This window comes from Pomacea canaliculata, linkage group LG1, assembly GCF_003073045.1.
Source record: "Pomacea canaliculata isolate SZHN2017 linkage group LG1, ASM307304v1, whole genome shotgun sequence".
NCBI classification, from domain to species: domain Eukaryota; kingdom Metazoa; phylum Mollusca; class Gastropoda; order Architaenioglossa; family Ampullariidae; genus Pomacea; species Pomacea canaliculata.
The window spans coordinates 28,343,340-28,366,752 of record NC_037590.1 but is presented as its reverse complement, the minus strand read 5'-3'; the positions used below and the strand labels follow the sequence as shown (position 1 = coordinate 28,366,752).

General features: G+C 48.5%; 1 protein-coding gene across 1 annotated transcript in view; it reads right to left on the bottom strand.

The window, feature by feature from the left end:
- The window catches only part of LOC112560926 (netrin receptor UNC5B-like), a 311,035-nt gene that overhangs the window by 109,439 nt on the left and 178,183 nt on the right, over positions 1-23,413 (bottom strand). Inside the window, exon 3 of the mRNA XM_025233048.1 lies at positions 10,713-11,609. Within this exon, the coding sequence (XP_025088833.1) occupies positions 10,713-10,791 (79 nt within the window). The 5' untranslated portion in view covers positions 10,792-11,609. The remainder of the gene's footprint in view (positions 1-10,712; positions 11,610-23,413) is intronic.

Below are 23,413 nucleotides of genomic sequence, written 5' to 3'. Positions count from 1 at the left end.
AAACAAAGATACTATGGTCAGTTTTTATGAACGCGTATTTTTTAAATGTTAAACAGTCACACTGTCCACACGTGCCTCGTTAAAAAAAATGCCTCATGGGTCAAGGATGCCGGGGGACACGATTAAAGGTCATAACACAAATAGTAAAAGAGCAGAGAATATGAAAGAAAGGACAGCGATGTGACAAGGTATGGTATTGTGTGAGGACAGGGAGGAGACATGATGCTGTGGACATGTGTGGTGAGGGTGGTGAGTTGCGGGTGTTGCAGCCCAGGTTTCGCCAAACTGCTGTAGACCAGCAGACAAATGGCGGGTACCCACCGACTGTTTCCTCGCTCGTGGGAAAGCGATGCAACGTGCACAGAGTCTGACACATAATCGAATGAAACTGGGGGACCAGCTCCGGTCCCCCCTCCCCTCTCACAAAAAACCCACCGGCCTCATCACGGCTAAGTGAGAAAGTCGACACGACTCGCTTGCCTGCCGATGGCGGTCCCAGGCTCCGCTCGTGTTCTGGCTAAGCCGTGTCCTTACTGTAATGATTGCTCGGGTGTCAACCACATTAATCATGACAGCGGTCCTTCTTACTTTATTTTATTTTTCAGGGGTCCTGGACGAACGTGTAGAGCGAAAACAGAAGTTAACTGTTCAGCTGTAACTAGTACCTCCTTAACGCCCAACCCTATGACCTTATTGTTTCCAGAAACATCCACTTCTGTAGTTTTTTCTCCTCCGTCTTGCCCTCGCGTGGCGGCTATCTTGATCACTAAGTCAATAGACCTGTGTGCGCTTCACTGACCTGAAGCAATCGGCCCCAAGGAGGACCAGGGAGGGCGAGCCACCGCGAAGCTTTAATCATCTCCAGTGACGTTACCGGGTCAGTGACGTTCTGCCCGCTGCCACCCCGCCAGCCACATCGCCTCACCTGCGGCCACGGAGTTAAATCTTCTCACTCGCTATGTAGCTCTGTTGGCTGCAGCTCGTGGACCTCGAGGTGTAAACACGAGCCGCTGTCAGTAGTCACGTGTGACTGTAACTAGTAATAACTGCAGTGGTCGTCAACACCCTCAACAATACACTCATGGCGTCTTCCCACTCAACATTTACCCCAAAACTGTCACAATCCTCTTTAGAATATTTTTGACTACAGGGATTGGAAGTGTAAGTAATAGTTTGCATCATCGTCTGATTTTCTCTTATATATACTGTACAGGTTTAACATACTGACAAACAACTGTCATAATGTGTGCGTTACGTAACTTCTAACACGCACACGTGACGATTATTTCTGACATCTCACATGTGTTCACCTTCATACCCAAACTTGTTCTCTATGTACCCGACAAAACATTGAAGTTAGAGAGGCTGTTGCCCAACTGCTGTTCTGGCCGAGTTGTGCCGAGGGGACTGTTCACAGCCCCGCTAATCACGGCGAGGACGCGCGCGCGGCACGGAGCGTGCAGCATGGAGGATCATGGACCACACTGCGCTGTGCTGCAGTCGTCGTGCGCGGCAAGGCGTTGCCAGCTCGTCAGTCAGGCGGTCGTCGACCGGCAGAACAAAGAAAGCTGCACGGCTGCTGCTGATGCTGCTGCTGCTACTGCGGCGGCGCGGCTACGGACAGCCGCTTCCTGCCGTACCTCAAACCGAGGCCGCGGGATCAGGCGGCTCCCTAGCTGTGCGATGTTATCGTCCACGAACGGAAGAAAGGAGAGGTGGGAGGAGATGGGGGCCTCCAAAACGGTTCTTGATAAAGACGACGAAATCCGCTGGGTGTGGGTGGGGAGCAGCACCCTCCACCTTGGTCTGGCTGGCGCACGCCTCCCTCGCAGTACATAAACAGCACAGCAGTCAGTCAGCGCGTTTCCCAACCACCGCCTCACCTGGCCAATAAAAGCGGCCAAAAATACTGTCAAACAGGTAAACAGTTTACATGGAGGGGCCGCAAGGCAAGCGACGAATAAACTGCGCTTTACTAAGATCAACAACGGGATTGTCAAAGGATGAAAGCACGCTTGGCTTTCATTGAACCTGCTCGTAACATGGCGACAATAATATCTCCGTGTGCCCCTCATCTCTATCGAGAGGGCAAAGGTCGAGGGAAAAAAGGTGAACCAGTCAAGTGTTTTCTGTTGGCCGCCTTAGCCCTTTGGAAATCTTTGCAAACACTTCCATAAATCCGTAGGCTGCCCCTTTAACAACCATTAAAAAAAAACTTCCTCAACTGTACAAGCGCATCGCCGTGAGTCATTTGAGACGATGAGTGTGAATGCAGGGCTGCAGTGCACCGAGCACGAGCTGACGACTGCGCCCCATTAAGTAGTGCGACCTGCTGATGGCGGTACGATACACGGCCGTCACGCTCGTCTGTCGCCGAACATGATTTTGTATAGAGAGGTGGGAGGGTTGTCTTGTCTTTTCGCCCTCTCCCCCCTGCATGATGGCGGGTTCTGGCCGTGGCAGCTGACTGCCGGCGAGTGCCGCTGCATGTGGTCAGGCGCTGGTGGGAGCAGCGGCGGGTGTGTACAGCGCGAGACGACAGCGCCATAAAGACTGAAAATAAAAGACATGAAAGGCAGCCGACGGTCGGCCAAAATGAAAGGCCATAAGCCGCCAGCCTTTAGGGTGCGACCTTCCCCTCTCCACCTCAAAGCCCACATTCACACCCCCGCGGAAGCTTTCCTTTTGATGTGGAGGCTGGATGCAGGAGTGGTACCTCGCCGTTCGGCCGATGTAACGTTTGCGTCGCGCGTGCATATTTCAGGCGTGACGTTTGCGCTGCACGCATCGTGGAGACGAACTAACATTTTCCATCTTTAGTCACACTGCGACTGCACCGACTGCCACGGTCTGTGTGCTCTGCATCTTAGGATGGATTCCTACCTCATGCGTGAAATCAAAATCGAGGATTGCTGCTGATAATGTAATAAACAAAACATCCCCCACTCCAGGTCGCGAGTTTGTACATGCGTGCGTTTGTGTGTATGTGTGTGCGCGCCCACTATCACAGTGATCCTTGCCTAGTCTGTCTCAAAAAAAAAAAAAAGGAGGCGCGGAGCGATGGTCCGAGCGTCGACACTGCCAGGGCCCTCGTGTCGATGAAAGGCACTCGTCCAGCCTAGCAGCAACTACAGCTAAAACAATCACCTCCGTCTCTATCCTCCAGCTCCACAGCGACAGCGACCCCGCTGCAGGGGGACGCAATCCAGGGTTAATCCTGTCCGCTGTACACCTACAGGCTGCTTACAGCCTTTTACACTGGCGCCCAGTAACCTGCCGCAGGTGCACGATGTTGTGGTGACGTGCCACCCGCCACCCGCCACCCACAGCTGCTTCGCCTTAAAACACAATGGACATGTCAGTGCACTGCCAAACCTCCACTCGCCACGCCGGTCAGAGGTGAAGGCCACTCGTCGCCAAGGTACAGATGTCCAGGAAATGTTAGCACGACAGTCACGTGCTTTTAAATTGTGAATTTCTTCTTCCACAATGTTTTGTGTTACGAAAGCCTTCCGGACGAGATGTCAATTATAGTCATTGTGTTAAAATATAATGGAGCTCATCGCAGGGTACACATCCCGAGGAAGATTCTGAGAGCAGTAGTCAGGGTTGGTGCTAAGACAATGTCGATATGTGATTGCCAAAAAAAAAAAAAAAGAAGAAGTAGAGACTGCAGATGGCATGAGTAGGTAACCATAACAGGGGAGAGAATGCAAGTGGCCCAAGAAAGCGCCCGAGCACACGCACGTGCGCGCCACACACGCTCTTTCACGCGCGCTTAAACCGGAAGACTGGGTGAAGGAGGAGAAACACGCGCCTCTAGCATGTGACAGACACATTGCCTGACTTTTTTTTTTTTTTGCACGCACCGTCACGAGCGCTGAGTGCTGTGACTTCAGTCACAAATCATGCTGACGTTTGACTTTGATGCTGCAAATGTTGCTTGGGGAGGGTAGAGGGTGTGTGGACCAACGGATTTTTCATTTCTGACGGTTCCCGGACTCAGTTACTCTACATGCCGCACACAAGTACATATGCCGCAATGACGAGGCGCTACACCGGGCATCGAACCACCAGCCTGCAGCTCCACTGACTGCCGTTGTAACATTCACAGACTACGTTTGAAGTGTACTCCTGTCGCACGTGCCAACAGCTCATCACGATCCCCACGCTACATGCTAGCCCACGTGACTAGTTTTTCTTTGAGCCACCTACTTAAGCTTCAAAGAAAACGCTCTTTGGACCTTATGCCGACGCTTGAGATACCCACACTAACATAAATAAATAAACTGGGGAATGAATGTCTGCATTTTGAATAAGCCGTGCAGCTGCCCATGTGAGGCATCTTGCAGCAAGCTAATTAACTGCTTGCATCAACATTTTGATGACACTCCTGCATAAGAAATAAATGATTAAAATAACTACATCAAATTAATTCAGTTCGAGAATCTTCTAAGCTTCGTCATCAACGAAACGCACCTGCCCCCCCCCCCTACCCCTCATACCCGCATCACACATCAGGAAACAGTAGCATCCCCTGATTCAAAGTTTTTCTTCCGCAGACATAAGATCCTAAGCCTGTCCGTCACTACTGCAGCCACTAGTGGGGACGAGGGTCTCCTGTAGTCAGTGCAGCGACAGTCAAGCAGGTGCACAGGTGTCACAGGCCCCCTGTCAGCACAAGTGCTTCGTTTTCGTGGGTGTGGGCGGAGTGGAGGAGGGAATGCTGATTTGAATAAAGGATTGTAAGACCTGATACTGCACAACCGGCTGCTTCATGCGTAGAGATAGCGATGTTCAAGCAGGCCTGACAGGTAGGTTTCTTGCAACGAGAGGTCGTGTGCGAGGGTCTCCATCAAAAGATCGACCACGTGTAACCCTCGGCATGCGGACGACCATCGCCAACATCCTTCAGCCCTCCATACTCTTGTCACACACCTCGCTCAGGGTGTGAGAGAACATGAGTCAACGGAAACTCATCTTAGACCACCTCACTAACCTAGAGGAAGCCTTACAGAGGAAAACAACTCTGGCCTGGTTGCGAGAAAGACACAGACGGAGGAAGTTCTCGACACAAGCAAATTGTCTGGAACACTCCGCTCGCCGCCAAGATGCCGCTGAACCCATGTCAAAGAAAGCAACGACCCACAAAGCCTGCACGCCTTCTTAGAGAGGGGGATGGTGGGATGGTCTAGCTCCGGTTGACATCGGTAGGATGGGGAACTAGCTGACCCCAATACCCTTCTATTCCACTCCTACTTGCGCGTGCCTCACCTCGTTCACAGTAGACTCCACGGAGCGAGCTGGGGACTGGTGTGCGAGCGACAGCAGAACACTGGAACCTGCAGCCTCCCTCCCACCCACACCTTCCTCGTCACAACCTCACCTCCATCCCTCACTCACTCCCTTCCCTCTCCAACCTCCCCCGCCCCCCTATTTGGCGAAGACTCTCATTCCAGCGGCGCTGGACTGAGGATTCTTGACCCTTATTAAATCCATTTCTTTTCATCCAATTTGTTATGGAGGAAATCGCTCCCTCGCCCGCCAGGGGCCCCTGGTCACAATCGATAACGTGCTGGGGATGTGTGTGTGTTAGTCCACAGCATGCCTGTCACAACCATCTTGAGTCGCCATGGTACACCACTGTGTGTGTGTGTGACACGGTGAGACGAGTTCAACCGACAAAGAAATAAACTTGAGCATTAGGTAACAATAGCTCGAGTGTGTTGAGGGCGGAGTGTGGGAGATGCTACTGCTACTGGAAGTGACTGCTATGTTTATGAGTGTAATCCGAAGACATGCTGTTTAGAAGGAAACTAAACCAGTAAATTGTGTTCCAGAGAAAAAAAGAGCCCGGATGGAGAGAAACGCTTAGAGAGACATGTGAGGAGAAAGCAATGAAGAGAAACCGCCGTCTGGTAGTGGGTGCTGCATCATAAAGACGCCAACACCAAGAGTTAAGGTTGGGGAACAGAAAGAACCTGTCGCAGGGCCACACCTGGCCTGATGGGCTTTTGATGCTGACGGTAAGTAGCCCCCCGGCGAGTCAAAACAGACCCGACGCCCGAGGCGCTGTGGAAATCGGCCATCGCTAAATTTATCAGCCAGCAGCGCTCCACTTTTGTCAGGTCGCGGCTTCGTCTGCGCCGGACAGCGGGCGGTCCGATGGCAGGCCGCACGTGTTGTGGTGGTGTAGAGTTGCACGGAGGAACGTCATCACGTGAATAGTGGACTCGCAGCTACTTGCCTCTTGCGCCCAACCCCCTCTGACCCCCTCACAACATACATGCACACCACTCTCTTCTTTTATCTCTAACTCACGCACTATACACACAAGGAAGACGGGAGTGGAGTTCAGGCGCACTGAAGGCCTCCCTCCCTCAATATCTCTGCTACTGTAAAGAAAGACGTGGCAGACTGTGCAGTACCACTGGAACTTTCTCAAGCGTGTTTTGTCGAGAGGGGAGCAAGGGGTGAAAGTGGTCACCCAACCGAGAACGGGAAGAAAGTCCGATAAAAGGGGATCAACTGAAGAACAGGCCATCCCCTCGTAAGCTCTGTCACCTATAACTACAGGGGTCGTCGAGGCCTGACGATGTCTGCAGTACATATCCACACTCTATATATGTCAGAATACTGCCACCCGGGGTGTAAGCTGCCTATATCACTGAACGTGTTCTGAAAACACCTGCAACACTGCGAACACCACGATGGACTTGACATTACTTAGTTCAAGCATAGTTACCTTATTCTGGCCTGGTCAACAATAGGGACATTAATGTCAGATTAAACTCGATGTAAGTGGGGCAGATACTCGAAATCACGAGGTGAAGGCGGCGAGTAAAGAAGACAACACAGGTGCAGCTCGCACCAACGAACGCGATAGATGATGCTACATCGCGAATGATGTTCTTCAACTTGGTAACGGCAGTAAGTCGAGGACGCTGTCGCCATGGCGATGCCAGCCAGCCAGCCATCGAGACCTTCCTGCAAGTTTCGTTGTCAAGTCTGCCCCCGAGAGGTGCATCCACGCCTGAGCAGCCATGGCGCACTTTGGAGTAATTTTTCTCGTGGACATGAAAGGCCAAGGCCCTGGGAGGATGCGAGAGGAATGGTGGCTACCCCACCACCCCTTTCAGCGAGCGGGTGTTGCGGCCTTCTCGTGGCGAGCGGGTGGCGTGAGGAGTCAATGGACGGCCGTACACGCCGGTGCCGACAGGAAGCCACACAATCAATGGCGGCAGTCACGGATCGGATCGAACCCGCCAGCCGTGAGAGTTTTTTTATGGTAAGAGTGAAGGTGGCAAAAGAGCGGGGTGGGGTTAGCGGGTGGGGTGGTCAGTAATGGAGCGTCCACACCCTTTTTAGTTTAGTTTTTAGCCTTGACTAGACTCACTTTCAGCGAGAGAGGTGTCAGACAGTTCAAAGACCGCGGTTCTGCTATGCCACGATGCTTGCTGTGTCTGGTACCTGGATGGGAATATTTGTGATATTATGCGGACAGTGCGCGCGTTCGGGAGATCCGTTGATAATCGAAATATTCACATGCATCAGTAGATTTTTCCCAGCTATAAAGAGTTTTTTCCCGTTAAAGTATGATGATGCGGAAAGTACGGGGATTTCTGGATAATGAGAATAAGACAAGAGAACAGATTAAATAATACTTTAACAATTATTTTGTGAAATAACAATAACTTGTTATTATGTGAAAGGTCACTTGGATGCTGATCATACTGTAAAAAAGACTAAAAACATTCTCATTAAAAAAAAGTAGGCGTCTGCATGCAGTGTGTGTGTGAGAAAGAGAAACTGAGAAGAATCGAAATCTTTCTATTCTCAGTTGTGAGGTGTCCACACACACAGAGCATTTGTTATAGAAGAGATAAGTGATTCCTACACAAAGAACCTAATATCTGTAACATGTAGAGAGGAGATAACTGGGTATTAGCAGGGGGGTAAATGTTAAAAACATATCTAAGCCATTTCCTTCTCTCCCCTCCTGATCTTTTCTTCCCTTGATGTCCAATTTCCACAAGCAGAAAAATAAACAGTGGTATCTCGCTGATCGCATGTCACTCCACACGCTCCAGTAACTACATTCAAGCCACAACAGTGATGGCGAGCAGTACTAAAGGTGCATTACATGGCAGTAATCCCGCCTTGCAGATGAATCTTTCACTTTCACTTGAAAGTACCCCGGGGAGGAGAGTTTCACAGACAGGGTCTGTCGGGGGCTGACTATGAGAGGCTGCAGCGGCAAACACTGAGCTTGCTGTACACCGTGCATCAGTGGCCTGTCGGCAGGCCTGGTGGCAGGCCTGGTGCACAATGCTGCTCGCATAACACTTACACAACAAAAGCATGTGGGCCAAGCAGTGCAAATAATCATGATTCCAGGCAGCCTTTCCATTTGACTGAACATGTCGGCTGGCATCAACACCAAACTGGTGTGTGCAGCAAGCTCCCGATGAGAAACAATCCTTGGCTTTAGTGGCAAGGTCTCAGTCTCTCTCCCTCTCTGGGTAACCCATACACACTCACACACATACACATGTACAAACCTACACACAAGCACGTGCATGTACAGAGTAAACAGGACTACCAGCTACCAAACCCTAGCTCTTCAATGCATTCATCTCACTGTTCTTTCTTGATGATGTGAATGGGCCGCACGCGCTCTGATATCACATCTCAATACACTGGTGAGTATGTGAAAGTAGACACCATATTAACTGGATATTTTAAAGTGGTCTGAATAATTTTTAAATTCTTCGGGTATACTCTAATCACGTTCACACCATGAAACAACAGCAAACTGCAAGACAAATACTATTTTTCCCCCTGATACTATTACAATTAACCCTCTACACACACTAAATAAATTTTTCTTAATAACAAAAGCATATCTTCTTCAAACCATAAAAGTTGCAAGCTGCAACACACAAAAATCTCCTTGAAACCAATATTATAACAAAGCAGTCAGAATAAAAAAACTAATGACAGATGTCCGCGATATGAAAGAATGAAAGAAAGCAAATCGTTCTTGGATACTAAATCACATTTTCTAAAACTCCTGTCATGTGTTAGGTCTCCAGCGATGAGTTTGATTATCCAAAGCGAGAAGACAAGACAGGACAGACAACACGTACAGACTCCATTTAGTCGCAACTATTCATTGTCCGAGGGAATATTGTTTGTGGACTTCCCCAGGCATTAAAAATATGGGTTTTCCCATATGAGCAGCATCCTTTGTTATATCACAAAATATCGTGGTTAAAGATTTATTACTAGTTCCTGTAACACTAAACTCGCAGGGTTAAAAGCGAAACTGTTCTGAAACTTGTAGTCACCGAGTCGGCGCATAGCTGTTTGCTTTACAACTAAAAACTAAACTCCAGCAATAAAATTCCTCCATTATTAAAAGTGAAAGTCACGTGCGCTTGACTGCGTGTATTAAAATAAGCGCAAAAAGAAAAAAAAAACGAAAAAGATGACAAAAATAAATGTACAAAATGGAGAAAGTATTTTCCCTTAATCCAAAAAAAATATATAAAAAACCCACGTTAAACTATTTTTTTTTTTTTTTTTTTTTTTGTGCGGGGGAACCCAGCCAGCATCGCAAGCCTCGCCCTCAGTAATACACTTTCAATGGCTGCTAACTTACACTTGTAGCAACAGTGGCACCACCTACACAGCAACACAATACAAATAAATGGCTTTAACATCCACATTAAAAGCTCATTTGATCGCATTTCGGCACCCGAACCACACATTAAAAAAATTCTTACTAGCGCCATCTCCATGACAAACTGAAAAGGAATCTATCCCTCCTGAATTCTGTGGCTTATTTTCTTCAGCTGTTTGCTTGTCCCATGTATTCCATTTCAATCGATCTCATATTTAACCTTTCCGTCAACCAACTACAAACAGAAAAATTCACCGCAACCCAAGGCCGATCATGAAGTTGGCGAAAGTGAGGATTATAGAGTAGTGTGGTTCAGTTCTCAGGTAGGTGACACCCAACTGTTTACTATGAGACTGCAAAGGCTACTTCTCCAGTAGCCAGGCACACTACTAAGTACTATTGACTGCAACGGCCGTCACGCTACAACACTCGGCAAAGCAGCTCGGGATGCAGGTTTGCCAGGTCCGCTAGCTACCGTCTGTCACGGTCAACTCCACCATCACCGACAGGAGAACCGCCTCTCCACTGTACACAGACCACACGGGTGCTTACACTGGCCAGTCGGGTACGGCACAGACACAGCCACGCGACTAATGAGGCGTCTGCCTGCCCACTCACTCGTATTAACTTTCAATTCTACTGCCTCGCTGCTGGCCAAACACCAGCTGGGAATGAAAGAATGTTAACTGAAAAATGATTCACGGTGACTTCTGCCTCATCACTGTAGTGCTCCTCCCGCATCACTGTAGTGCTCCTCCACAGCGCGTATATTTATATGTATATTTATTTTTTTCGTCTACATTAAAAATAATTATTGTACCGACACATAACAGTAAACTGGACTCGACAATGATGTTGGTCACACAATACGTCACACTACGTCACAGCCTAACGTACTATAGAGCAAGAATAAACCATCCATGTCACAAAGGTATAATACACATGTAAACATACACATGTAAAGCATGCAGACATGGATACGTGACGAACACTGACACACATCATGGAGACCAAACGTCACACTTACCTTTCGCGGTGTTAAGGAGGACGCACAGCAGGGTACACGCCGCCAAAGCTGCACCGGACCTTACATTCCTGGACACCATGGTGTCGCCTGCAGAATCGCTGACCTTTATCCGAGGGGAATCCGACACCAACTCATCTAAGCAAACGGTCTGTGACAAAGAGAAGCACCAGGTATCGTGAACAACTCTCCGACAACACCAACCCCAGCCACCGCGATGTATCTCTCTGTTCAGGTCAGTGAAATATTATTCCAAGACACCACGTGTGCAGCACCTTCCTTCTTGTGTTAGTCGCTGTATACACAATCCCACAGCGCGTGCGAGAAGTTACACAACCTGCCGACAGACGATGACACAACAACACTCGCAGTGCACCATGCAAGAATCATGTTCTCCTCCTTTGCGCCGGTTATTTCACCGACGAGAAGTAAAGCCTCAGGTGAGAGGAGAAGAGCCGAGCCGAGCCGAGCTAACCTCCTGTATATTCCAAGACAAGGGTTCTTCACGTGTGCTCGACAATACACCACTCGGCGAGATGTACAGCAATCCGTTGGCAGCGCGCGCGATGTGCCTTGTGTGTGTGTGTAAACCTCGCGCTTCCCTCCCCGGCACACACACGTGGGGGGAACTGCCTTCTCACCGACTTGCCCAGCACCACTCTCACTTCTTGCCTCACTCAGTTCTCTGGTGTAGTAGCAGTAGTAGTCAAGCCCGCCAGTCGTCTGCTCCAAGCTTGAGGTGTGTGTCGTCTGCTGAGTCGAGACCGTAGACTGGCCCAAACCTTTAGTGATGATGGAGTTACGGTACTTGGGGGCTGCCGCCGGGTGTACGGTACTCACTCACTTGCCGAGCTCACTTGCCTGGCGAGAGGAGGGGGGAGCTCAGCACGCGGCCGCGACCTGCAAGGGAACATCATGAGGATCACTTTTCGCTGTGTTGACTTTAGCTAGCCAGCAAAGTTTTCCTACCGTTCATTCATTCTTCGCGCCGCTCTCATAGCACACGGGGGCGCCCCGCGACGGGGCCAGCCTCTCAAGTCCCGCCCGCCAGCCATGTGCTGTGCACCCCCTGAGGTTAATCGCGGCAGCTGATTGGCTAGAGTAAACGAGCGTTTCCACCCTCTCTTGTCGTAATTGATTTCGATTGGTTGAGAGGTTCACTTGATGGCCCACTTGACAGTTTCTAGATGGGACGTGCAGTGTTTTCCTGCGTCGCCCTGTTGAGGGTTTTGGAGGGGCAGGGGGTCCGTAACGCGGAGGGACGGGCCTAGGAGAAAGGAGATCAGCGACGGGCTCTATATCAAAGCCCCATTAGCTTCCGATAACGAGTGCCCCCGTTTGTATGCTTCTCATCATAGAAAATTAATCAGGTCTGACCCCCTATCCCGCTTCTTACCCACCTGATGGCTTTGTAGGGTGGGCATGACTGTGTGTCTGTCGGGTGGTGGGTGAGGTGCAGTGGTAGTGAGCGGCCTGTCATTGAGAGGAGTAATACCCGGTTGTACGGAAGCTAATATAGTTATTCAGCTGAGTATGAACGAGGGATTTAAACGTTTTTTAAAAGTAGACGTGTTGGTGTGATGTCACTGCAGGTCAAAGATCAGAGTCTGATACAACTAAAGTATCGAAAATATTTTGAAGTTCTAATAATTAATAAATGTTTGAAGCAACTGCAAAGTTTAGTTTATCCAATGGCCAGTGACACACAAAAGACTTGAAAAAAAAAAGAGATCCGGTTAGAACTTTTTTTCGTTCTGTCTGCAAAGTGACGTGCTCGTAAACGTTACGCGCTCGATAACAGTCTATGCAGAAGACTCGACGTCATTTTTAATCGGCGTTCGATGAGTTAGGCATGACTGACGTCACCGCTCATCTACGAAGCGTGTGTGTGCGCGTGTGTGTGTGTGGCATAAGACTTGTCACTGGAGTGTCAATTACATGTGATGTGACCTCACGTGGCGGGATTTGACCCCAAATCGCTGTGACCTTTGATGATCAAAGCCCCGCTGCCCAGGCGTTTAGCATGACGTCACAAACCTATCTCGCTCAACGTCATACGCGGACCATGGGTGCCCTGCCTTACAATTATGACTGTTGGGACCGTTGGCTGTATGCGCAGTCTAAAAATAACAAACTAGCAATAAATAGGCGCGGTAAATACTGTGCTGATGGTTTGCTGACACACTTATCTGGAGGTTAACCTTTTTGTTAAACAGAAAACTGTTTCATTTCTTTACAATGAAACTATTTGGGGAAGATATGCCACCCAAGCCACCCAAACAGTTTATCCACATTGAAAAACTAAATAAAATAAAATGCGTGTAATCATGGGGCAAACATTTAAGTTTCTCGGGTTGTTCTACAAAACTCTGACCTGAAGCAGGCTAACCCCATCAAGCGGTGGAAGTGTTACAACAGTCACACTTTGCTCACTCCTAACCGCCACCCATTGCGACAACTTGCGTAAGACCGCGGCCACCCGGCTGCCAGCGTGCACTTACTGGTCAAAGTGCGCGTGGAGTGCTATAGATCGAGGGCTAGCCACCAGCGACTACAGCAACTACAACTACAGCCACAGCGGTGAGTGTCATTGCGAAGTTTACTGGTTGCTGTATGTCGTCACTTCCCATCACAAAAATGTCTACCTCCTTTTTTTTCAGATCTCTTAACCCTACCCATCCCCACCCCTAAAAAAGTCGCGACAGCTAAAACTGTAAATGAACACAAAGGAACAAACTAATGGAGTCAACATACTAATGAGGGAAATTACTATTCATTGAGACCTCGATTCTTAAAAAAATAAATAAATAAAAAAAATCATGGCTAAAGCTGTCAGATAACAGGCGATAATGCACAAGCTGAGTGTCATTAGAGTCGCACACTCATCAGACTGTCGAGTGAAGAAGAGATGCATTCAACTACATCGTCGACAAGGTAAGTGGGTTACTGGGTGAGCGGTGAGTTGCTGGAGGCTGAAGGGATGCAGTATGGGTGGGGGTGGACCAAAAGAAGTGAAATGACTAAAATGGCAGCGATGAACTGATGAACGATGATGCTAAGACTGTTTGGATGAATGAATACCTGCTGGAGGAATTGTTTGTCTAAAGGAGGACCAGGTTAATATAACATTGTATAACATTGTGGCAGTCGTGACTGGGAGAATGTTTGTTTTCACGGTCGTCTGTCTGCCGTCGTGAATAATTAAGAAAGGTAAATAAATAATTTGTTTGGTCACAGTGTGACGTGCATGTGCGCAAGTGACGTGCAGTCTAGGAGTGTTGACAGTTGCTGGCATCACACGAACAAGATACCCCACTGCAAGTGGATACGGTATGGAGGGAAACAATACACACAAAAGCCAGTCGGGTGGCCATTGAGAGCCGGTAAGCTGGCTACACCCGACACAGACTTTTGATCTCGGCCAGACACGATTCCATCAGCAACATGAAAGCGTGCCGCCACGCCGGTGGGTGCTCATGCGCAGCGGTCAGAGATGCGTCACGAGGTCACGCTTCAAGTGCAGGCGCTGCAGGTGACAGTTGTCCGACACAACAACATTCATATCTATAATGGACTGCTGACGGAGGTCACGTTACCCACCACGTCTCGTCAGTTCAAAGAACGACAGGTGTCGGTTTGCGCATGCGCTGCTTCGTCTGTCCAGCGTTGACTCGAGAGACACTCGTTCATTCAGCATACTTTCGGATTCGCATATTCTGCGTCTTCTGGAGTTGTATTGCATAATTTCTGAAAAACTTGTACTTAACCATAGAATTTGATGTATACTTAAGAAAATTTTCTATTTAAAACACATTTTTTTTCAACTGAAATTGTTTGCTTTAAATTTCTGGAGAAATGAAAACTTGTTTTCAATGTCCGACGTGTTTGACATTCCCATTGCATTTCATTTCAGGTGGATCCCCCTCCTCCACTTCATCTACTCTTAAAATAAAAATAGAGATAAAGGGGTGAGTGGGAGGCAATCTTTCCACCCGTGAACATCCTCCGTGCTCCACTTTAGCGAATCTTTCTAAAGAGTTTCTTAACTCGCTGTATGTGACAGTCATGGCACCTTTTTATTTATTTACTCCATTGCAGAATTTGTCTGGCTAAGAAATCCATTAAAAAGAAAATTTCAGAACTAAATCGTTAAGGAACAAAGTGTCTTGTTTGTTTGTTGTTTTTTCGTCGGCTAAGCCTGACTGCATATTTTGACAACATGCCACTGCTTATTTGCAGCTGTTTTGTTTACAGCACATTTTAGAAAAGAAAGGACTCAGTATTATCGTTTCGCCATTTCCCTGAGAGAACAAAGAGGTTTCTTTATGACGACGACCATTAAAAAACAATCTTAAACTCTTATCATGCTGTACATGATGGACGACTCAGGCAATTTCTTTCTCACGGCCAACTGTTCCAGCGGGTGGCACATGCAGAGAGGAAAGTGTGTGTGTGTGCCCCGAGACGAGATCCGAACCCAGAACTTGACATCCGATATATTGTGACTCGCCACTGGTCACAGGCTCACTGACACGTCTTACTGACACGTCACATGCACGCAAATTGCACATTTTCACGGCGGGACATCGGGTGGAGACGATCGTGCAATTCGAGTTCAGGGTACAAGTCCCCGTGAATACATTGACCTTCACTCACGTGACCAAAGAACCGCCGAGCTTCCTTCGAGTGTCGCACGTGCCTTCTAATTTTTGGCTGTCACCAATTCCCACCCGGCAGTCGAGGCTCACCTCTATGCGGACGACCATGGCACCTGTCTCGGCTGTCAGTTTGTCAACGGAGTCACCACTTCTAGGGATGGTCCTGAACGACTAGCAGCAGGTAAAAACTGTTATCACCTGTCCCTTCTAGGGTAGCGTATACGTCACAGTAGTGGCGGCGTGTTATGAGGGGTTCACCTCTAGCTGATGCCATTTTTATCAAAAGAGAAATGTCACGATCTCAAATCTCCAAGAAAATAAAAGGCAAGAAACCGGCTTCTTGGCCAGTTTGCGAGCTTCGTCATCATCATGATTGTGAAGGACTCCCACTATAAAAGCATCGTCCCCTGGAGTGTCAGTTACCAGGCTCCATGTCGTACTGACAATCTCCATCGCAACTCAATCTTTTTCTTTTCATTTGTTTGGATTTTATTCCTCCCCTCCCACTCTGTGGAGGTCGGTCGCCAAATTACAGCTTCCAAACCTTTTAGCGACTCTCTGGGTCCCTACCTTCACGGCTCGGGTTGATTGTCGGGTACACACTAAGACTGGAAAGGCTACCCGTTCATGTTATCACCCGGCCTGGGGGGGTTTTTGGGGGTGGGGTGGGGTGTGAGGGGGTAGTTTGTTTCTAGTTCGCGAGGGTAGCATTGATTTTCTTTGTGGTGTAAATGGAATAGGAAGAAAATTAACTGGCTACCCGCCGATCTAATGGTTACCTTTCAGTGACTTTCAAACGACGCTGGGGAAACTGAAAGGACCCGATACAACGGCAGATAAACGGTCAGCCTCTGGCCGCGCACTCGCCCTCTCCGTATCACGTGACAAAGGGAGATCATCACCCTGATAATCTCGCTCTGTGAAGGGACACTAAGGGACTGACTGCTGGTCAAGGGCTGTGGTGTCAGACGGCCCCTGCACGCCGTAGGTGGCGGTCAGATCATTTGCAGTAGATGGACAGGCGAGCGACGGGCAAGGCTTCACGGCTGAAAGAACTGGCTAGCCGACCACGACCACCCCTCCTCACTGCTCCACCCTCCCTGGCATCTCTCTCTCTGTCTAACACACGGGGGTAGGGAACAAATTGCTCACTCTCCATGCCAGCAGCATTTCTACAAATAACTAAATAAATAAGGAAGGAGACTATGCAGACATTATGTGAAATGGAGGTAACCAGCAAAAGACAAAGGGAGGTCTCAGACCTCAGTGTTGCGATCACCTGTCATGAGCAGTGAGCGAGTTTATAAAGGACGGAGGACACAGGTCAACATAAAGCTGAGAGGATGGAACAGGTTTTAATGTCTGTTCACTGTGACTGAGGGCTGCATCAGTAAGCAAGGGAGTGTTAACAACACAGGCTTTACAAAATCCTTTCCGTTCAAGTGATTTGTTTTATGACGAGGTTTTCATCTATAACACTCTTATTCTATCGATAAGCTTTCCGAACTAACGAGTCAACAAATAGACAAGAAGAGATAGACTATGGTGCTGAGAAAATCCGTTAATATGGCCTATCCATGTCCTAACAGACACAGTATTATTCACTAATTACTTCCATATTCACTAATTACTTCCATACATGCCACGACTGGGACATTGCTCGCACAACCGCTGAGAATGTATGAAGGGTCGCAAGAGAGAAACACGGTTACCTGAATGCTGTTCATTCAGGCATTACATCACATTTCTATTTTCTGGGTTAAAACAAACTTTGCCGCCTCTCCCCGCTTTCAGCACACCCTGGTTTTCTTTTGGGAAAATGTTGCTGAGCACATCTTCAAGGCTGTTCAGCTGCATGCGATTCCCTGCCGTGCAAGCTGAGCCTTGCAGAGGGCATCGGTGGTCTCACGTCCAGCAATTCCGTAAAGAGCTATGGGTCTGGGATTCAAAGATGCATATCTCGGCCTTCTTATTTATCTTCATGAGGCGCGGGTTATTTGTTGTAGCTATAAAGAGGTGGGAGGTGCAGGGGAGGTCAGGGGAGGTCAGGATGGTCAGGTTCGTCCTTGATTGCACGCCGAGGCTGATTGTTAATCCCGAGCGATGGAAGCTCGCCAAGACACTCGACGGTTTTAATGTGCGCGTTCAGTAATTTGTGTTACTAGTAATGACATACCGCTGAATTACGAGTATGTTTCCTGGGATTTATCTTAAATGACATCTTGCATCCTGATGTATGTGATTAGGAAAACCGCAAAGAAAACGATGTCTCCGTGGTGATGCGTCATTTAGATGGCAGAATGAGAGAGGGGTAAGTCCTTATTAACGATAAATAATATGAACGAGGGCCTGGGACCGTCTAATACTATGGATGGAAGTATTAGGGGGCTTTCTTATTAAGGGTATACAGCATAAATGAGGGTGTTGGACTTAATAATAATAAAACATACATTAATAACTGTCCTATCTGAGATTCTTGACCCAGGAGTCTCCTGTCCAACATCTCTGTGACACTTTGTAGGGAAGGACTTGGCGGTTATGTTCACCAGAACCCCTGGAGACTTGGCGAAGCAGGGCTCATCTGGCATCGCCGGCGACCGTTGGTCTGACGAAACGTGTCGACAAGGACACCAGCCGCAGAGGTCATCTTCGACGACCGCCGGCGGGTCTAGCTCCGGAGGTCTGGCACGTGGCTGACACGCTGGTCGTGGTGGGGTCAAACCACCCTGTCCATCACACGCGTGTCGTCTGACCGGCCAATCAACGGCGTCGACACAAGGCAGGTGAGAAGGTCAGACTTTCCAGAAGCGGCTGCGACAACTGGGTCAGCACCGGCGCACGTACAGCACGGTCATCTCCAGAATCGGGCAGCAGTGCCCGTCACGTGACGTCACAGACACCTCCACCGGACACACCTCCACAAGCTGTCACTCAAGATCCACCCAGGTAATTACACCTTAACATCGGTAGCATACGCACGAAAGAAACCTGTATACATTAAATGATTTATCAATATCATTTCTTTTTCTTCAAGTTTACCTGAGGTTTATGGTAAACCAAATAAACCAATTCCTTACTTTCTTCCTTCATTTCATTCTGTCCTGTTTTGTCCATCTTTCTTTCTTTACGTTCAAATCTGGCCAACGGTTGTTTGTTTGGACACTCAGCATAAAAATAAACAAAGAAAGTGGATGGCATCGAAAGCTACGACAGAGTGAAGACTCCGTATCACGTGCTTAAAGAGAGAAACCGAGGAATTTGCTACCTGAGAATAACTGACAATATTTACCATGCGACCTTGTTAGGATGACAAACATTACGTGCTGTCCTCGTGTTTGCACAAACTTTAAAATCTGCATAATCTGTAAAGCGAAAACGAGAGCAGCAGGTGGTTTTGTACGTGCCATGATTGATAGAAAAAAAAAAGAAAAAAAAATCGGAACGCTGTCATGTCTTCTAATCCTCTTCTAAATTTACTGCAGAAAAAAATGTGACTCAAGTTTATAAGCAGCTTCCAAAAAGGAAAATTCCTCTCACATGGAAATGCATTCAAATCGTCTGCCTGTGCAGGAGGGAAGGACAAGAATTATGCACCTTGGAAAATGCCCTACAAAGCTCGCTGGTGGCAAAGGAAGAAAGAGGACCCTGGTTACTGCCGCCATAAAACGAAAGAAGAGAAGAATATTTTGATAAGAGACAAGACTAGTTCGACCTCCAGGACACAGCCTGGCAACACGCACAAGGCCCAGCGAGCGGGGTCGCCACGCCGAGCCCCTACAGCCCCTATCTACGCCCATTATGTGTACATCTGCCGTGGAGCGCCCACTTATATCAGGCGCAGGGATCTCCGACGTGGAACCTAATCCCTTGGTGATCCACCTACCAGGTAAATAAGCTTCAGCACCAAAGCGCGGCGTTCCTACCTTGGGGAACCTGACACCGGGTGGGAGAGTTCACAGCGGGTACTTGTGAGCTGCGGTGGCTGTCGTAATGAAGGGTTTACGAGCGCCGCGAGCGGGGTGGCTGACATCCGAGAGATCTGCCACCAGCTCCCAAGTGTACCCGCATTCTGCCGGGTAGGAGGGTGACGCAAGGTCTAGATCATGTTGCCGTCAGGCCATAACGTGGAGATTAAAGGTAGCACACACGTTTAATGTTCTTCGAATGAATCCCGAAGTGGCATCAGGTTGAAACCCATAAACACACTCGTCTTCCTGGTCTCGCGCACTGGTACGTGACCGTGATTTTTCGGTCTGGACACAAGCTGGACAACGTGACACAAATTTCTTTGTGTGTGCTGTTACTGTCACCATACGTCACCACGTTGCCGTAGTGTCCCTGAATGTATTACAGACCTAAATGTCATGTTCTCGTTTGGTATCATGTGACCAGATTTGTCACTGTGATGCGTGGCCACAAGTACAGTTTTCAGTACGTGACTACCCCAGGCTTATCAGATGATAAGCACACAGTACGTGATGTGGACGGAAGCGGTGCCGTGACTCGTGTTATCACGGGTGTACAGGCGGCGCGACTGGTAATGAAAACGTTCCAGTCCTCTATTGATTTCCTCGGCCTGCTTGACTCGCGACGTGAATGTGACATTTATGAACGTAAATATGACACTCGTGGATGTTAATTTTTCTTTATTTATCCATTCCACTTCTTCATATCTCCCTCCGTTGCTATGTCGATTCACCCCCCCCCCCACCTCAGTGGGGTTTGCTGTGGGTGCATCTTAATGTCAACGCGTGATGTTAACCATCTACGTGTCTACAGCAGAATATGCAATCTGTGTGTGTTTGTGGAGAATATGCAATCTCTGTGTAGGTACCCGAGGAGAACGTCGTCAGCCACAACCTAAGAGACTGCTGACGTGGTCTGACAGTCTGACAGTCCGACATGCCCACTGCCAATCCTCCGGCATACTACTGACAGCTTCCCAATGTTTCTGGACTACATGGCAGAGACCATCGCACCGGCGTCCAGAGACTCATGGTGAGGTGACATCACCCTCCCGCTGGACAACGTCGTGGCTCGCTTCACGTGACACAGACTACAAAGCGACATTCTGCAGACATTCAACGACGGCCATACTCTCCGGACACATCATTTCAAATAAACGGCAGGAAGTCCATGTTTGTGGGCAACTAACTGCTAGGCTCAAGAATATAAGCTTTTGTCATGGATGACATTTGAACCGAGTGTTCAGTGATCGCAGCTCACGTGCGCCTCATTCTCCGTGCACACTGTCGCATGATTCCTGTTGCCACTGTCAGACTTGGGAGACTAGCGGTGACAGGAAACGCACTTAGATAACGATCTCCGCACCCGAGACTGAGCCAGAGCTTTGGCAAGGGTGGGTGTGCGAGGGGTAGGTGAGGGAATGGAGGGGAGGAGCATAGTGTGTGTGTATCTCCCCGTGACGGGAAATAAACTAGGCGAGGGTGGGAGACAGGACGTGACGTCACGCTGCGAGTTCCCCCGCACACTCACGGAGAATGCGAAAAGCGCCGAGCAGGCCCCCAATCAAACAGTTTAAATGAGGTACAAGAACGCCGAACTTTAAAGAGAAGCCGGCGAGCTTAAAAGAGAAACGTCAAGAGAGCTCGGCAATGAAACATGGCAGCAGATGGAATCAAGCCCCGGCGCTCCTCTGTTGACGACGCCGGCAAGGGCTCGTCTGTCGACAGCACTACAGACGGAGGGCAAGTGTGACGAGCTCCGGCAGCCTGCTGTGTCTGTCGGGTGGGAAGGGGAGAGGAGGGCAGCCACGTGACCCCTGGTTATGCAATGATGAGGCTCCGGAAAAGGAGTTGTTCTGGAGGTGTGTCGGTCTCACAAGCGCCATCTAGTGAGTGCACAGCTATTAAAACTTCGCCACAACTCCAGGTAGTTCGTTAGAGGTTGGGGATGGTTCTTCATGGCGCGAATGCTGCTCTCGCCTGTTGTCAGAAAGTGCGTGAGCTGTGTTCACCATGCAGTAGTTAAAGCCATTGCAGACAATGCCAAACCCGAGAAAGCTCGGCTCTCAACGCCTGTCAGTTATTACCCTCGAAACTTATCTAACCTGGGTTCAAAGACAAGTAGAGTGGGTGATTTTTTGGTTCTGTTAATGTTGTCAACGCTGTTAACGTTGGGATGCACATCTCGGGATGTTAAGAATCAAGATGAAAATCCTTACTTGACCAACTGTCATCAAATTTGTTGGCGAGCAGGACAATTCCGGTATCTGGGGCGAAAGTCTCGACTGTTACGAAAAGAAAGTGGTCGTCCAAGTCTAGAAACTCTAGATGATAGCGTGACCCAAGTAGCTGAGGTTAAGCTACAAGAAAAGAACAAAATAGAAAAGGGAGAAGGGGAGGCGCACTGAATTGTCCTCTGGAGGTTTTGCTGGAAATAGGTCTCTGTCTCGTCCAGTGTCTACATCCTTTTCTACAGAAACCCTCCGTTGCTGCCCTCGTCACTTCCCACCATCTCTTCTTTTAATTGGTACTGGCAAAGTAGTGTCTAATTTAAAAAAAAATAAAGGATTCTGAAGCATTAAAAAAAAAAAACAGTTTCTGATACCTCCCAACACAGGACTGAGGACCTTTGCTCCGGAAAGATCAGTTGTTGAGACTGGGCGTTCCGTTTACATACAAACCTTTGGAAGACTGGCAAGCATTCAACTGGAGGTTTGGAAGCCAACATGTAGCTCTCATGTCATTCTTTAATGCTAGTATTGTGTAAAACAGAAGTGGTTTTCCGTGAGTTAACGATTCCAGAGGGAGCACCTGGGTGTACTGCAGGAATGCCCATGGCACGTGAGACACTGGGGTCGCGTGCCAGAGGAGGGACAGAAACTTCCTTGCCGGTCTTATAAATGTCTGGGACTGTTCTCGCTACGCGTGGCAGCCATCGTCTGGGACCACCACAAAGAAGTGTTACACATCCTAAATAGTTTCTCGAGATTAACACTTGAAAGAAAGAAAAAGAAAAAGGAGGAAAAAAAGCTCTCTGCATTATCTGATCTGGCAAAGGTTGACAAGCACACTCGCCAGATACCGAGGGGAGAAAGATACACAGTTTATGACGCTTTAAAATAGCGTGCACGCACGTGCTGCAGTGTACGCGCCTTCCCAGCAGGCTGTGCGTCAGCCATGTTTGTGCACACAGCTTTCCGAACTGAGGTCACGTGCTTTACAGTCTCTCTCTCTCTGTTTCTCTCTCACGAAAATAAAAATCCCCAAACCAAATTGTTTACAGGGCTAAAATTGAGGCGACGAAAGCGACTGTCGCAGACAAACATACCTTCCTTCCTTCATGTGATGAAAACGCTTCTTGCTGGACAACGTTTTCAATACCTCACACCGACTACACTTGTGATGCCTCAGCACTTCTGACGGTTGGGGAAGCTCATTTGCATTTCACCTGACGCATGTCCTTTGACCTTCCTCTTGTCCGTGTAATTGCACAGAAAGTAGCTCACCTGTGTGGCAGCCATGGACGATGGCTTATCGACAGTCAAAGCCTCGTTTGTAAGATAATGGGTGTGTAGGCCTGTGTACGGACACGTGTTGTTGTGTCCATGCTGTAGGTACACGTGATCAAGCCACTTGATGAAGCAGTCAAATTGTTTTTTCTTTTGAATCCTCGTAACGGTCGGCATTCACGTTGGGGAAGGGGAGAGATCGTAAAACATGGCAACAGCAAAGGACAGACATTTATAGGTGACAGACAGAAGAGACAGCAAGGGACACCAGGACACAAAACACAAAGAGAGAGAGAGATCTCGAAATTTTAAATGAGAAGAAATAGAATGGAGGAGAAGTTGACGAGGAACTGAGAGAGATTTTTACTAGGAGGCAAGGGCGAGACTTTAAACTTTAACAGCATTGTTGTCCGTTACTGAGTAGAGTAAGCTGTCGTTTGGCTTTTTCACTCCTATCATTACCTGGAACCCACCTTTGGAAGAGGTGATGGAACAAAGCTTTGACCCACAGATAGATGACGAGATGAGGTGTGAAGTCACGGGAGGGCAGGACACGACATGCACGGACAAAA